Source organism: Blennius ocellaris (assembly GCF_963422515.1).
Source record: "Blennius ocellaris genome assembly, chromosome: 19".
NCBI lineage: Eukaryota > Metazoa > Chordata > Actinopteri > Blenniiformes > Blenniidae > Blennius > Blennius ocellaris.
In genome coordinates, this window is record NC_137668.1 from 10,547,856 (window position 1) to 10,564,865 (window position 17,010).

General features: G+C 44.0%; 2 protein-coding genes across 2 annotated transcripts; one reads left to right on the top strand and one right to left on the bottom strand.

The window, feature by feature from the left end:
• Positions 1–7,867: 7,867 nt before the first annotated feature.
• terf1 (telomeric repeat binding factor (NIMA-interacting) 1) lies at positions 7,868–10,856 on the top strand (the record flags this gene model as incomplete). The annotated part of the gene is made up of 9 exons (XM_080514731.1): positions 7,868–7,987; positions 8,203–8,298; positions 8,514–8,641; positions 8,743–8,829; positions 8,923–9,072; positions 10,138–10,250; positions 10,342–10,445; positions 10,526–10,596; positions 10,695–10,856. The coding sequence occupies exons 1-9, from the start codon at positions 7,900–7,902 to the stop codon at positions 10,854–10,856; spliced, it is 999 nt and encodes a 332-aa protein (XP_080370857.1). The 5' UTR covers positions 7,868–7,899.
• Positions 10,857–10,866: 10 nt separating this feature from the next.
• Positions 10,867–15,150, bottom strand: sbspon (somatomedin B and thrombospondin type 1 domain containing). The gene is made up of 5 exons (XM_080514732.1): positions 14,663–15,150; positions 13,511–13,705; positions 13,329–13,407; positions 12,710–12,886; positions 10,867–11,641 (listed from the first exon to the last, which is right to left on the bottom strand). The coding sequence occupies exons 1-5, from the start codon at positions 14,880–14,882 to the stop codon at positions 11,524–11,526; spliced, it is 789 nt and encodes a 262-aa protein (XP_080370858.1). The 5' UTR covers positions 14,883–15,150; the 3' UTR covers positions 10,867–11,523.
• Positions 15,151–17,010: the final 1,860 nt, after the last annotated feature.

Sequence of the window (17,010 nt, forward strand, 5' to 3'; positions counted from 1 at the left end):
AAACGCTGCCAGGAGGAGTTCGAGAAAGAGGAAGAGGGAGACGTGGAGTTTAAGAGGATGCAGAGCGAGCTGGACTCTGCTGAATCGGTATGCATTGATTCAACTCCACATTTTTAGTACAACTCTTGCAAAGACATGTGTGAATAACTTACCAAGGCTAATATTCATATTTGATTAATATTTATTTTTGTTTTCTTTAGTCACCAAAGCGCCAGCAGGTTCAGGAGGAGCTGGAAGAAGCTCGGGTCAAGGCCCGGAGGCAATCTGTTGGCAACATCAAGTTCATCGGTGAGCTGTTCGTGCTGAACATGCTGCCAGAGTCCATCGTGTTCTACTGTTTGGACAAGCTCCAGAAGGATCAGGATGAAGTGTCACTGGAGTGTCTTTGCAAGCTGCTGACGACCATCGGCAAGAAGATCTCTCAGACAACCAAGGTGAGACTGAAAAATCCGAGTTCTGGACTCAGCACAGTTTGCAGTGACATTAGTGAGGCTCTCTGTTGGGAATTGATCTGCTGTTTGTTGTTATGAAACAGAGAAACCAAAATATAACTATGTCTCACCTTCTCTGTGTTTTTTCCGTCAGCCTCAACTGGAGCAGTGTTACGATGAGATTAAAAAGATCATCGACGAGCACAAGACCTCAAATCGGATAAGGTTCCTGCTCCAGGACGTCTTAGACCTGAGAATGGTGAGTATTTAGTTTAGATGTTTGCTACAGTCTGAAGTCCTACAAAGCTCATGCTTTATTTTCTTGATTTCTTTAACTTCCTGAAACACAGTATTTGTGTACCGCTCACATTTTGATTTCCCATCTACTTGAAGTCTGAGTATTGTTTAATTCATTTTGACAGAAAGTGTGATTGGAGTCAATGCAATGTAAAACAAAAAGAAACCCAAACAGTCTTTTTGCGATATTGCAGTTTGAAATATTGACAAATATTGAAAAGTTGGGAACATTTTTAGTCCTGAGAATATAAATTTATGATTTCAATAGAGACATCTGTGCTGTCAAATACCTGAAAGTCTCATCCAACACAAGCTGAATGTGCTTTGGTCATCTGAGTTCAAACTGCAGAATACGACACAACTCGTTGATTCACATTAATAAAAGACATTTGTTTTTCACAGAACAAGTGGGTCCCTAGAAGACCTGTCCAGGGTCCGAAGACCATCCAGGAGATACACGACCAGGCTGACATGGAAGAGGAGGAAAGCCTGAGAAAAGCATACCAGCATCTGCCTTTAAGAGAGAGAGAGCAGGAAGTGAGAGAGCAGAGGCAATGGGAGCAGAGACAATGGGAGCAGAGACAGGGAGGACAGAGATGGCGAGAGCCTGAAGAGAGAGAGCAGAGATGGAGAGGACAGAGATGGCGAGAGCCTGAAGAGAGAGAGCAGAGATGGAGAGGACAGAGATGGCAAGAGCCTGAAGAGAGAGAGCAGAGATGGAGAGGACAGAGATGGCGAGAGCCTGAAGAGAGAGAGCAGAGACAGGGAGGGCAGAGATGGAGAGGGCAGGAAGAGAGAGAGCAGAGACAGGGAGGGCAGAGATGGAGAGAGCAGGAAGAGAGAGAGCAGAGACAGGGAGGGCAGAGATGGAGAGAGCAGGAAGAGAGAGAGCAGAGACAGGGAGGGCAGAGATGGAGAGAGCAGGAAGAGAGAGAGCAGAGACAAGGAGAGCAGGAAGAAATTGAGGAGGGACAGATAGAGCATGGAGAGCCTCCACAGGAAATGAACACGGGTGCTCCACCCAGGACGCTGGTCCACAATGTATCATCAGATGTTCAACTCAACACATGTGAAAATGCCTGGAGGCCAGGCATGAGGAGACAGGGCCCAGCGCTGGATCCTGAAACACAGGGCACAGAGGTAATGGCATAAGTTCACAAGAGAAACACACTACCTGCACCACACTAATATTCCTGAAAACAATGTGTTTGTGAAAGAGCTTCATCCACAACAGCCTAAAACAAGTGACTCCTTATCAGACAACCATCATATCTGATAGAGCAGGTTTCACTATGTTTCCATGATGAGTTAATAATCTGATAACTCCAGAACTCACATATTGACTGGATGTACATGTAAGAAAGCTAATTAATTGACGATCTCAGTTATTAACCATCTTTTTCTCATTGATTTCCCCCCAGGGGCTCCTCGGGAAATTCAGGAGCATCCTCAACAGACTGACGCCCGAGAAATTTGACTCTCTGATGGAACGGGTGAGAGCTCTGGAAATAAACACAGAGGAGAAGCTGAAGGGTGTCGTTGACCTGATCTTTGAGAAGGCCATCGCTGAGTCCAGCTTCGCCGTCATTTATGGGAAAATGTGCTGCCACCTTGCCTCTGTAAGCATGATTTATTCATTTTTCACTCAGGTGACAGACAATTCATTGAGAAATGTGCATGTTCCTGTTGGTCTGCTCCCTTTCTTCATCTAAAAAAGAAGATGGACGACTGAAAGAGTTCTATAATGTAGAAATGCTTTGTGCCACACTGCAGAGATCAGCACTCTAAACACCAGTGTGGTGATTATTCAATATTAAACGTGATCAGCAGTCCGCTTCTTCTCCTAACCTCAACTTCTGTTTGTGGTTCACAGTTAAACGTTCAAGTCAAAGACAATCCCAACAGCACAGTGGACTTTCGCAGCCTGCTGTTGAACCGCTGCCAGGAGGAGTTCGAGAAAGAGAAAGAGGGAGACGTGGAGTTTAAGAGGATACAGAGCCAGCTGGACTCTGCTGAATCGGTATGCATTGATTCAACTCCACATTTTTAGTACAACTCTTGCAAAGACATGTGTGAATAACTTACCAAGGCTAATATTCATATTTGATTAATATTTATTTTTGTTTTCTTTAGTCACCAAAGCGCCAGCAGGTTCAGGAGGAGCTGGAAGAAGCTCGGGTCAAGGCCCGGAGGCGCTCCATTGGGAATATGAAGTTCATCGGTGAGCTGTTCATGATGAATATGCTGGCAGAGAACATCGTGCTCTACTGTTTGGACAAGCTCCTGAAGGACCAGGATGAAGTGTCACTGGAGTGTCTTTCCAAGCTGCTGACGACCGTCGGCAAGAAGATCTACTCTCTGAAAACCAAGGTGAGACTGAAAAATCCGAGTTCTGGACTCAGCACAGTTTGCAGTGACATTAGTGAGGCTCTCTGTTGGGAATTGATCTGCTGTTTGTTGTTATGAAACAGAGAAACCAAAATATAACTATGTCTCACCTTCTCTGTGTTTTTTCCGTCAGCCTCAACTGGAGCAGTGTTACGATGAGATTAAAAAGATCATCGGGGAACACAAGACCTCAAATCGGATAAGGTTCCTGCTCCAGGACGTCTTAGAGTTGAGAAGGGTGAGTCTTTAGTTTAGATGTTTGCTACAGTCTGAAGTCCTACAAAGCTCATTCTTTACCCTACATTGATTCATTTTCTGGATTTCTTTAACTTCCTGAAACACAGTATTTGTGTACCGCTCACATTTTGATTGCCCATCTACTTGAAGTCTGAGTAATGTTTAATTCATTTTGACAGAAAGTGTGATTGGAGTCAATGCAATGTAAAACAAAAAGAAACCCAAACAGTCTTTTTGCGATATTACAGCTAGAAATATTGACCAATGTTGAAAAGTTGGGAACATTTTTAGTCCTGAGAATATAAATGTATGATTTCAATAGAGACATCTGTGCTGTCAAATACCTGAAAGTCTCATCCAACACAAGCTGAATGTGCTTTGGTCATCTGAGTTCAAACTGCAGAATACGACACAACTCGTTGATTCACATTAATAAAAGACATTTGTTTTTCACAGAACAAGTGGGTCCCTAGAAGACCTGTCCAGGGTCCGAAGACCATCCAGGAGATACACGACGAGGCTGACATGGAAGAGGAGGAAAGCATGAGAAAAGCATACCAGCTTCTGACTTTCAGGGAGAGAGAGAGACCGAGAGAGCAGCAAGTGAGAGGGCAGAGAGAGAGAGAGCAGCGACAGAGAGTGCAGAGACAGAGAGAACAGGAAGAAAGAGAGCAGAGACAGAGAGAACAGGAAGAAAGAGAGCAGAGACAGAGAGAGCAGCAAGAGAGAGAGCAGAGACAGAGAGAACAGGAAGAAAGAGAGCAAAGAGAGAGAGAACAGAAAGAAAAAGAGAGAGAGCAGGAAGAGAGCAAGCAGATAGATGAGGAAGAAAGAGAGCAGAGAGAGCAGAGAGAGAGAGTGCAGAAAGAGATAGATCAGAAAGAGAGAGATAAGAAAAAGCTGACAAAAAGAGAGAGGAAAAAACGGCAAAAGCTTGAGCAGAGAGAGAGCGAGCCGGAAGAGAGAGAGCAGCGAGAGAGAGAGCAGCGAGAGAGAGAACAGCGAGAGAGAGAGCAGAGAGAGAGAGAACAGCAAGAGAGAGAGCAGAAAAAGCTGACAGAAAGAGAGAAGAGAAAACAGCAAAAGCTTGAGCAGGAAGAGAAAGAGAAAGAGCAGAGAGAGAAAGAGCAGAGAGAGAGAGAGCAGAGAGAGAGAGAGAGAGAGCAGAGAGAGAGAGAGCAGAGAGAGAAAGAGCAGAGAGAGAGAGAGCAGCAAGAGAGAGAGCGAGAGCAGCAAGAGAGAGAGCGAGAACAGCAAGAGAGAGAGAGAGAGCAGCAAGAGAGAGAGAGAGAGCAGCAAGAGAGAGAGCGAGAACAGCAGAGAGAGAGAGAGCGAGAACAGCAAGAGAGAGAGAGAGAGCAGAAAAAGCTGACAAAAAGAGAGAAGAGAAAACAGCAAAAGCTTGAGCAGGAAAAGAGAGAGCAGGAAGAGAGAGAGCAGCAAGAGAGAGAGCAGCAAGAGAGATGTTTCCTGAGAACAATGTTTCCTGAGGAGCTGAGCTGCCAGCTGGACAGACTCCTGCTGGACGACACGGCCAGTGACCAGCAGGTCTTTGACTGGGTGGAGGTACGAAAATTCACCTTTCAAATATTTCATAAGAAATGCTGCAGATGATATTTTATTGATTATTTGTTATGATTTGTTGCTGATCAGGCCAGTAATTCACTTTGCAGATGATGATGATGATGCAGATTATAATTTATTTACATCTATACATATATAATGCTTCAAGCCTCTTTGTTTGAAAGAGCTTTACATTTTGCCCATGAGTCAAAATGATGTTCATGGTGGACGTCTGTACTGACCTCTTCTTTCTCTGGGCTCTGTTTATCAGGCGAACCTGGATGAAGGTCAGAGGAGGTCGCCGTCCTTCCTGAGGGCTCTGATGACCACCGTGTGCCGGTCAGCCTTGATAGGTAAGCTGGTCACCACCTGGAGGAGACGCTTCTCTTGTGTTCTGCTCAAATAGTAACGCTGATTGAAAGATGTCCAATTGGAGGCTCAGCATGCACTCACTCTTCCTCCTGCTTTTCTGCACAGCTTTTGACAACAAATACTTTCTGGACCTGAGCGCTCTGGAGAGGAGACGGCCGGTCCTGCTGAAATACCTGGACTCTGACACTGAGCAGCAGCTGCAGGCGCTTTATGCTCTTCAGGCGCTCGACGTTGCCCTCGGTCATCCTACTTGTAAGTGTTGCATCCCAGTGAACTGTAGCTTTCTTATACCTTCTGTTTTTGACATAAATAGAGACTCAACAGTGGTTACAAGAACTTTTTAAAGTCTTTCAGCACAACATTTGAGGAACTCAAATGCACATTCTGAGCTTGAAAATGAATTTTACGACTGGATACTTAAATACCACTGTTGGTTAAGACACCAAATTGTTAGAGACATTAGAAATCGGAGTCAACATAAAGAAAAGTATTTTCAGAAGCAGCAAACTGACATTGTTGTCCTCTCCAGATCTCCTGCAGTTCTTCTGTGAATGGCTGGCTGACCAGGGCCTGATCTCTGACAAGGCTTTCAACAAGTGGCAAATGAGAGAAGATCCCGACGAGCAGCACGGGAGAGACGTGGCCCTCGAGTCCCTCAAGGCCTTCCTCGTGATCCTGCGGAACGCCGTGGAGGAGCAAGGGGACTTCTGAGAAAGTCGGACTGCATCCTAACAGCAGAGGACACTTTCAAAATGCAAGCACCTTCCCCCTCTCCTGAAGACATCATCTGGACCACTCATTGTGTAATTTGAAGCTGAAATAAAGCATTGATGCATGAAAAAGTTCATGATTTCTTCTCTTGATTAGTGGAAATGTGGGTTGAAATTTATGCTGTTTTCCTGATAAAATGAGGTGGTATTTCTGATGGGGATATTATCCCCACCTGTGGCAGCTGGTCAATAGAGGGCAGCGAGTCTCTCCTTTTAAAATGCACACAAACAGAAATGTGTTCAGAATTTTGAAAATGTGTCCAGGTTTGTTCATGTTTATAAATGTTTAGATATGCTCATATTCATTAATGACTGAAAATCTAAGAGCTTAAAAAAAAAAGCTGTTTATTTTGCACTTCTTTTTTTGCGGTTTCTGTCAAAGTATTCTAAAATATACCTGATATACCTTTTGTTTTCTCTAAGCTCAGACGAACTGTCATTTCAAGTAAACCGTCTTCTTATTTTTTTTTCTTTTTGTGGTTATTTAAGTTCGTATGTGACTGAAAAAAATGGGGGGAGGGATAAATAAATCGCAAATAAATACATTACAAAATGCACAAAGAGCGACTTTAAAAAGATTCATCCAACTATTCTTCACGTAATGAACTTGTATGCTGTGGTGGTAAGATGGTGATGCATTCAGGGACCAGAGCGCAGAGTATAAACAGACAAGTTAAACAGTGAATAAAAATGAATAGGGCCTGACCTCTTTGCTCTGAAATGTGTATCTGTCTCTCTCAATTTCCAGCTTGAAATGGCCAAAACTCAGACAGTTAGAATGCTCGGCAACCAAAAGTTCCTTTGAGTCTAACTGTACCCTGAACGCCACAATTGCTCCCTGTCTCCAAGCTCTTCAACTATCATTCATTGCAGGCTTTTCATACACTCAGCAGTCAGTGTGTGTTTACTTGAATCATTTTCCACACACACAGCTTCATTTACAAAGGAAAAATGCATTTACCCCCCCCCCCAAAAAAATAAAAAAAATAAATTGATTATCAGTATATTGTGGCCACAAATGTGTATTATGTGGTGTAAAATTCCTATTTCATTAACCTCGTGTCATGTTACTGTTTCATGGCCACAAATTACTATTTCGTGGGCACATTATAACAAATCGTGGCCTCAAATGACCATTTCTTTGCCAGAAATTAGTATTTTGTGGCCGCAAAATACTAACAACTGATTTGTGGCCTCAATTTAAATGTCTGGAGTGGGCCGCACAGTGGTTAGCGCTCTCCCCTCAAAGTGAAAATGGTGTGTGTTCAAATACCAAATGGGGCCTTTCTGTGTGAAGTAGGCATGTTCTCCCTGTGTGTGCATGGGTTTCGTCTTACTTGGACTCTGTTTTCCTCCCCGGGCTGAATTCAAAGTGATGACCTTCTCACTGTGAGGCAAGAACACTCACCACTGTCCCACCATGTAGCCCAAGTAGTATAAGTGGGATGGAAGTTGGAAGAATGGATGGACGGGGCTGCGTAATTATTTGCCTTACATTGAACATTAGATTTTACTTATTTTATCACCTTGATCTTAATACAGCTTTTATTCGTTTTTCTTAATGGCCTTGTTTAAATGCATTTCCTTGTAAAGCACTGTAAACTCCCTTGTGTCTGAAGAGTGCAGCGATATAATCGCACTCCTCCTGACCACCAGATGGCGCTGCAGCGTGTGAGGCGATGCAGAAAGTTGGTTACAAAAAAAAAGCGCGCGGAAGTTGGAGGAAGTGGTGAGAGAAGAAGGTAAACATGGAGGAAGGAATGGATAATAAAGCCTCAACCGGCGAAGTTGCTCTTCAAAATGTCAGTTTCTCACGCGTTACCACCGTCGCTACGGAATGGATGTTTGACTTCATGTTTGTGAGCTTGTGTCGACACTTTAAAGAGGGAAAACTGGAGGAGTTCAATGAACTTATATCGACTTTCCAGGGTGAGTAAACTCAAAGAAGATGCCAAGAAAACAAACACTTTATTCCACGTAGACACAGTCACGCGACTGTAATAACGGTGTTGTTACTTTTTGGTGAATTAAGTGACTACATGTGATAGCTTTTGACAGTTTAACTTTAATTTCAGTTGTTGGCCTGTTGCGTATATGAGTTGTTTTGTTTTGGTGCTAGTTCTGAATTAATTTCACGTTTTCAGTCGTGGCAAGAAGTCCATCTCTTCGGAAAACCGTCCATGAGGAGAAAACGATGATTTGTGCTTTCCTCTGTAGAGTCATGCATGGAGAACATTTGGGTAAGTTTACTGTTCAAGTGCTGTTTGTTTGTTTTTCATCTTTTTCGCGTCTATTTTTTTGTCTCTGACAATTCTGATTTGTCAGATTTAAAACAAAAATAACAGCAACAACAAAAAACACTGAGGAAGAAGACGGACAGATTGTGTGACTACCATTTCTGTACACACCAGTGCCGTGTCCTAACAGAGGGTGTAACCCACTGATCCTCATCTAGATGTTCAGTTTGATGAAGAAGAGTCCGTGACGCCTCTGATGTCTGCTGCCAAAGTGTGGTCCAGCCTGAAGAGCACTGTGGCGGATGACGGTGCTTTTGACAACATCACTGTTCTGCTGCTCGCCCAGGTAGCTTCACCGGAGATCCAGTGGGTCCGTTTGTGCAATAAACTCTTAATATTGAATGTTAAGTTCTCCATCTGTGCTTGGTACTTCTGTCCTGTTCCCAGGCTGTAGCGGTCTGCTTAAAGGAAGGCCAAAGATGTTCTGCCTCCTCCGTCCTCAAGTGGGTTGAGAAAAACATCGAGTGTCCACAGGTTTGTTATTGGCACAACAGCTAAACCTGGAGTCATTAACTTTAAAGCTTCGTAGTGTTAGTTTCTTTTGGTTTTTTCTATTTTATTTTACAGAAATTGCAAGTTCAGCTGTCCAAAATAGTGGCTCAGAAGGACACTTACCACCCGTTTCTGACGAGCTTCAGCTTCAGCCGCCTGCTGGACACAGTTCAGTCCTTTTTGGATGCCTTCTTGGAGAAGAATCCCTCAGATTACCTTCTGAAGGTGCGTCGGCTGAGTGCGCTTTAAATGTTTTGCAGAAATCCAGAAGTGTCGGTTCATTTATTCATTGAGCAGACCGTTCTAGTGCTCCGATAACATTGAGCCAGGCCATATTTGGCATGTTTCAACAATTTAACATGAGTTAATTTAAAATGAAATATTTTTTTTTTCCATTTTCAACTTCATATGGAATAAATACAGCAGATTGGTTGTTTTGTACCAACAGGAGTTATTCTTGAGTGTCAAACTTTTGATTATTTTGTGTCTGATCATCCAAAATGGTGTGGAAAACATTGTCACGTTCCTGCCGCTCAGCTGTTTGCTAATTAAATCTTTAAATCCTCCATCTCACAAAGACGGGAGGCGTCCAAACTCTGTGATTAACAAAACTGAAGCAGTTGGTGCATGTTTTTCCTCATTTTTGCGTGCAGATTTCGCTCTCGTCCTTCGAGTTAATGGCGCTCTGGTCAGCTGAAGGTGCTGATGGGACGTTATCCGTCATAGTTAATTGACGATTTGTCATCAAATTAGCTGGAAGGGCAAACTGCTCCATTCTGCAGACTCGCTTATTCAGGAAAGTTTCTGCAGTGATTTACACAGAAATCTGATGACCTCCTGAAGGGCGTGATAATGACTGGCCTCATTAGCCTCCTTTTATTTTAATTTTAAATAACCAATAATTTAATATTGGGTTATTTAACAGGATTAGAAAAGTGAATATTTGGGCACTTTTGATTAACTCAGGGTCCGTGTCAAACATTCAGCCGAGTCGAGGGTCTAATCTGGTCTGTTGGATGACATTTCAAGGTAAAAATGACATGAACTACACGTTCGTTTCAAACATTATATTTGAGGCAAACACTGAGTATTCCAGATTGCACAATTTTAAGCATCTACCATATATTTTATTTAAAGAATACATATATGTGAGCATTTGTAGGAAGCACTTGTCTCTCTGCAGGGTAGTGGGGTTGTGCTTTTGCGCCGGTCGCAGTGAGATAAGACCGGGCTGGTCTTGGATTAATCTGTTTGAATGGGTGTGGTTGTGTCTAACTCTTGGTCTATCAGGCAGCGACTGAGATGGTCCTGTCGGCGCATACCCTCGAAGAGCTTGAGGACGTGAAGTCACAGCACATTTCTTCCACGGAAACAACCAATGGATCCCATAAGAAGAAGAAAGGGTATTCGTCTAAATATGTATCGATTCTTGTTTTGTGTTTAACAATTAGTTCCAGAAGCTTTTATGATCTAACTTGACAACTCTGTTGAAAGTCGCAGCACAAAGAGGAAACTGCTCCCAACTAAGCCTACGGCCGTATGGACTCCTGATTCTACCAAGAAACTTTCCGTTTCTGTCAAAAGGATGACGGCCAATGGTGAGTGTGACAACGCGTCCATGAAATGTTGACAAGGGTTCTCGGCACGTCATATTTCTGATGAATCTTCTGCTGTTCAGAGATATCCAAGATGAAACTTGGCGCGTCCATGAATGACTCGAACGTGTATAAAAGAAGAAAAGCCCGCGAGGCAAGAGGCACTACAAAAACCTTCTGCTTTTCTTTTCATGTCAGCCCAATTCCTTTAAATAAACTTTTTTTCTGGGGGCGGGGGTGGGGTTTCAACAGAAGTGGACAGCCCAGCTGGACAAATACCTCAAAGACGGTGTGAGCCAACACGGCGTGGGCAAGTGGAGTCGCATCTTGCTGGACTATGACTTTGAAGGTCGAACCGGCACCATGCTGAAAGATCGCTGGAGAGTCCTACTAAAGACACATCAAGCCGAATGAGTGGCAAAGAGACCCTCTAACTTGTAGCATTTTGTAATTTTACCTGTAAATATTTCTCAGTTTTAGCTTTCCAGCGACCTCTGCAATAGATGAACCCGCCGCTAGAGGGCACTCTGCACAGAAATATAATCTGGGTCGATTTTGCATGGCAGTACTTTGTATTTTAGATTACTGCTAAAGCTATTGAAAATCTGCTATTGTGAGAGATGCTTGAGATAAACTTGTGGAAATTGGCCTTTTTTATGTAAAAATATACAAAAACCATCTCAAATGGATGAGCAAGTTTGAGCCCAAATTGTATGAGTATAGTTCAACTTTTTTAAGTTAAGCTGTTTTTGTAATTAAATCGTTGAATGAATTACGACTCTTGTTTTCTATGACAAATATACAAACTCAACCGTGGGTGCTTTTCGTGTAATATAAACTCGTCTTAACTCTGTATATTGTGAATCGCGTCTCGTCCAGAGTTGCTGCTGAAACGTGCTGTGATCTAAACGTGCAACGTGTTTGAAACATAACTGCAACGCTCCGCCACCGAGTCTCTCGAGTGTCTCCCAGGGTGAAACCTTTTCTCCTCAGCCCGCCGACTTGATATGAGGAGATCTCGGCTTTGACTGAGCGAGACACTTCAGGCTGGAGTTGAGTTCCAAAGGGGGCTCCCTGTGTGTCAGATGAAGACGAAGCTGTGCTGTGAAGGACAGGCGCACTGGTGGGTTTTCCGAATCTTCTTCCATGTGCCGCTGCACCGGGGGTTTCCCATCGCCTGCCAGTGGAGCACGGCCTCGCTGTAACACACGTTCACAACACTAAATACCTGCAAGGTTTAAGGATGATCTTTTAGTGCCTCCCTAACCTTTGTCTCATTTCAGGTAATATTATTTGAATTCTGGTTTTAATTGGATCCGCAAACAAGATCAAAGTCAATTCTGCTTGTGCTCCTTAGGTGCTTTTAATTCCAAATCACTAACAAGCCTTTATGTATAGTTTACAACTGTCATAAATCCATCCATTGATCTTCTGCTGAGCTTCACAAGACAAACGCGCCGAGACAGCCATCAATTTTCAAAGACACTAATTAACTTCATATGAAACGGGAGTACCCAGAGAAAAGCCACACAGAAAGGTCAGGGCTGAACTTCAAGTCGTGACCTTTTTGTTATGAGCCGAGAGTGTTAACCGCCACAACACCCGTAAATCCATCCAGTCATTCTCTGTACCGCTTTATCCAAGGCTGTGGGGCCCTGGAGCCAATCCTGACTGACTGGGTGAAGGCAGAGTGCAAGTCGGGGCACCGGTCCATCACAGGACAAACACTGGGAACATGGAGGAGTGTTGTGCGGCCAACTGGTGGGGAAATTGTAATTTTTCTTTATGGCACTTTCTCGAGAAATTCAGTTGGAAGTGTGGGCTGTGATTAAAAGAAATAGTCTTCCCTCATTTTTTTCCCCCTTTTCTACCATTTCTTCTCAAAAGATAAGAACATCGTGTTAAAGAAAACTAAATTTAGTTAAGATTTCTGGTCTTTGGATCGCATTTTTGGGATGTTTCATTGTATTTTGCAGCAAAATTGGCTTTATATTGACATTCTAGTAATTTTTGGTCGTAATTGTTTAGTTATTTAAAAAAATATAGACCTTTTCATCTCATGTCTGTGCCATAACAAAGGAAAAGTTCACATTTTAGAGGTTATCATGGCACTCTTAAATGTATTTGACACCCCTGCTTTAAGCTAAACACAAACTGCTCCCAGCTTTCTCACTGTAACTTTCATGTAATCCTGTAATAAACCTGTTTATCTTCCGTCCTAACATTTCTCAATAACCCACGCATGCAGGAGTTCCAAAACTTCATACTTGTCTGATTCCTGAGCGTCTCCTTGGCAGCTGCCACTATTGTTTCGCATGGCGGGAGGTTCACAAGCCACACACACTTTAAAGCCCTCTGTTATGTAGCGCATCCAGTGTGTGTGTGGCCGGTTCTCCACGGTGCAGTGCGGGGTCCGTGACTCCAGCGTGAATTCCACACAGAACCTGAAGGGCAGAAGCAGAGTCTTGAAGGTCACTCGGTAACCGTTGGGATCGTAGCAGCAGCCACTCAGTAAATAGCCGGTCTGTGACACTGCATGAGACGATCTATGATGCACGTCTTTTGAAATCGCTGCGATAATTTGCCGAGCTGCTCGCAGGGCCTCGGTGCTTTTCATGTTTTATTTCAAAGGGTTGTGGGCAGTCTCTCAGCATTGCTTTATTTAATGGTCTGTGGACAGACGGCCAGGTGGGCAAACACCCACCGCTCGCTCCCGCTGATGGAGGAAAAAGTTGGACTGTTATCTCTTTTCTTTCCCAGAGTGGGTTGGGTTACACAGCGGCATAATACAAAAATGAGGTTTATCCGTCGACGGCATTTCTGAACTTTTCAACCCCAAGAAGGAGAAGATACCCGAGGTCGTGTGCAGCACGACGCGACACCTACCCAGGGTCCAGAGGGTTTCCATAGTTGTCATGCTTGGGCCTTCCCTTGCCAAACTCCATGCTGGTGATGAACGCAGGACCTTCAGAGGAGAAGTGGGTTCAGAAAGATTCCATATGTGCACATAGTATAAACCAGACGAGGAACCGCTCGTGATTCCAAACGGGGTTTGTGTTTGTTTGTACCTGAGCTGCGCCCACAGTGGCTGCCCTGGTGGTCTCTGTGCTCCCTGCAGCCGGCCTGTTGCTCCAGGCGGGGACACGGCTCGCCACTGTTACTGGGCTGCCGCTCTACGTGACGGACGCGCACTCGCACCGAGGGCTGGCAGAGCTTGGCGCAGCCGCTCCAAAAGCTCCACTCGCTCACGGCGCAGTCCTGGGCTGAAAGTTGGCAGCCGAATCGTGGGAGAAACATCATTACAGGATATCCTCTGATGTGGCAAACAATCCAACTGAAATGAACCTCGGAGATGGTGGACTTAATAGAGACACTTTAAGACCTCAGAGTGCAGAGGTGATAAGATCCTCTGGTCTTACGGGATATATTAATACAATATTCTTGTAAAACACTGTAATGGACCTAACTATCCAGGAAATAACTTTAGATCAATGAAGCATTGATTGTGACTTGTAGAATTAGTGTTTCCTGCTCTGCTGCGAGTGATTTGAGTGTGTGCCAAAGGAGCAGCCCTTTCAGTGACCAAGTCCTGTGATTTTTCTTTTCACTTGCTCCGTGTGCTTGATGACCAAGCTTTGATGTTTTAAGCATGCAGATTTAGCCACTACCGGCCCGTAGCACACATTATTTACGCTCGGCCAGTTTGACTAGTACTGTAATTGCTACGACTGATTGACAGAATCACATTCTTGAAATATTTGTACTAATTCCATTATAAGAGTGAGACCACTGAAATGAGGCTATAGGCACAGAGCTGCTTGGAGTGTTGATTATTGACTTTTTTTTTGTTGTTTTTTTGTGATGCATCAGGTGTGACACAATCGACAGACGGAAAACAAGTGCAAATATTGTGCTCCCCGAACAGCACTTCACAAGAGAGGAGGAAAGAGTTTAAGGATAAATGTGCACAAACAATTTCCCATGTATGGGGAAATGCTGAACATATCCTCCCTCCTGTGATAAGCAGACCAGACGCTCAAATAATCTTTCTTCTTCAAGTATTTTTTTATCTTCAGGAAGGAGATGACAGAGGAGATAATTCATCTATAGCAAGACTTCAGGTTATCGCTCACAGGTATCATAAAGTAAAGGTGTGTCCACCAAAAAAATAGATAGCAGCCCCTCTGATTCACACGGCACTCCCTCCATTCTCCACCCACCTGGACACTCTGTGAAGTAGTCGAAGCAGCAGTCCCTGGCTCTGGCGCAGTCCTCGTCACAGTAGCACGTCCCGTACACCCGGTCCACCCTCCAGCCGGTGGAGGAACAGCTCAGGTCCCGGCCCCGGCAGCACTTTCCAGAACAGCTGCCGGTCGCCAGGTGGTTCTCTCCCAGAGTGGAAACCAGCACCAGCAGCCAACAGGTAGCACAGGGTCCCATCGTGAGGTGCGCAGCCCACAAGTCAACACACAAGGTCACTCTCTTCCAAATATCCTTCTCTTGTCACACTCTACCTATTCTCTGTCACGCTCATGACTGTGAGAGGTTTGAATAGCAGCCCAGCCCGACCCGGCCAACACTGAGCCGCGCCACACCAGAGCCTTGTGACCTGGAATTCCTCCGTCCGTCTCCTGTGTCCGGCCGGCCCTTCTGTTTTTGCTCCAGAAACAGGTCTGCAGAGAAGCTTGAAGTACGAAACACCCCAACCCAGAAGTGATCACAGTCCCAACTCTCTCATGTTGTGTGTGTGTGTGTGTGTGTGTGTGTGTGTGTGTGTGTGTGTGTGTGTGTGTGTGTGTGTGTGTGTGTGTGTGTGTGTGTGTGTGTGTGTGTGTGTGTGTGTGTGTGCGCTGATGTCTCTCCCTCACTGTTCCCAGCCGAGCACCTCCCTCCAGTCGATCGCACTCGGGAGGAGACAATGAGGACAGGGAGGAGGGCCGAGCCGGTGGGTTAGGGTGTGTGCTTTGTCCTGCTCTTTCCTGTTCTTGCTCACTTGACTCTTTCTCACCTGTCTAATTCCTTCTTACCTGTGGTTTTTTTTTGTTTGTTTGGTTTTTTTTTTCAGGCCGTCTCAGCAGGAGTGAGGCCTCGATGCCAGTCTGGCCCAGCCGCTCTTTGCCACCCTGAAACTACGGGTCCCAAAAGAAAGGCAGGAATGTGAACATTTGGCAGTTCTCCAATCAATTGTACTACAAGTCCTCAGAGCTTTGTGAAGCCAGCCTCCAGTTCTCACCTAGCCCTTTTTTTTTTCTTATTCGGGTTACTTTAATCAAGCTACAATCACAAAACATGCTTGGTTGTTTCCTGCTTCGTTAAAGCTTTTGATCCAGGGGCTTTAATTCAACATTTTGGAGAATAGGTTACACATAAAACCCACTTTACCAAGATTAGTGTAGAATACTAACAATAGACGTGAAAAATATCGGCCCTCTTTGTTCCCCATTAACAAGTGTATAAGAGGTTTTTATCACAATACAAATCTCGAGAAGCATCCATGGTATTTAATAAGAACCCAAACACCATTAATATGTAAAACTTGGCATTTTCCCCTTTTCCCCCACAATAAAGAAAGAACTGAATGCATTAATCCACATTAATCAGAGGAAGGAAGTCAGATAATATTAGCAGCATCAATAGATTTTGGTTTGCTCCACTCTTTTTGTAGGTCTTGACAAGTATGTTAATTACAAACAATTACATAGTCACACTTTATGAAATACTCGGATGTTTACTTCCTTTTTGAAAGAAGTGAGTAGGCATAATTTTCAATTTCAAATCCAAATCTTTAAAAAAAAAAGTCTCTCCTTGACAGGCCCATATCCTAAGTTGTTTTATTTTTTTTATTTTTATTTTTTTTAATTCTTGTAACTTCATAGGATTGACAGTTTGGGCTATTTTTAGCCGGAGAACCTGTTTCCAAGATTCAGCTTACTGACAAATGACTGCTATATGTTTAAATACTTAACTTGCTTATTTTTACAGTCATGCTTGCTCAGATGTCTGTTGTGGTAAAGAAGTGTGAGGTTTTTTTTTTTCTTTTTCCATGTCGTGGGAATCGTGAGCCCTCTGCGAGGTACATGATCAGGGAGAGAAGCCTTCCTGCGCCTGCAGACATTAATCTGGATACTTCGCTGTCTTGAAAAATAAGCTTACCCAGATCAGAGGGGGGTCTCTTTGGGTCCTTTGATTCTTCTTTTCTTGTGATGGAGCAGGTAGGTCAAGCGACAGTAATAGCATTCATCTTCACCATAATCATTAGCAGAGGCATCACCGAGAAGCATGTGTCTTAATCAGGGTATGTTTGAGCTTGAAGTGGTTGAACCCCGACTGACCCGTACACAAACAGTCTCAAGCAACAAATAATCTTTGCAATCCAGCTGAATGTTACAGTACAAGTGAGATCTGTATTGGATTCCTTGAAAAACAATGTGTCATCTCAAGGAGTTGTGCAGTCAATAGAGTCAGTTTAGTAACCTGTTGTCAGTAAAGTTTAGGTGTTATCGGTCCCACAAACTGAGAACGTATCCTTTCATAAATCCATCATAAAATGAAAATATCTCTTGGGCAA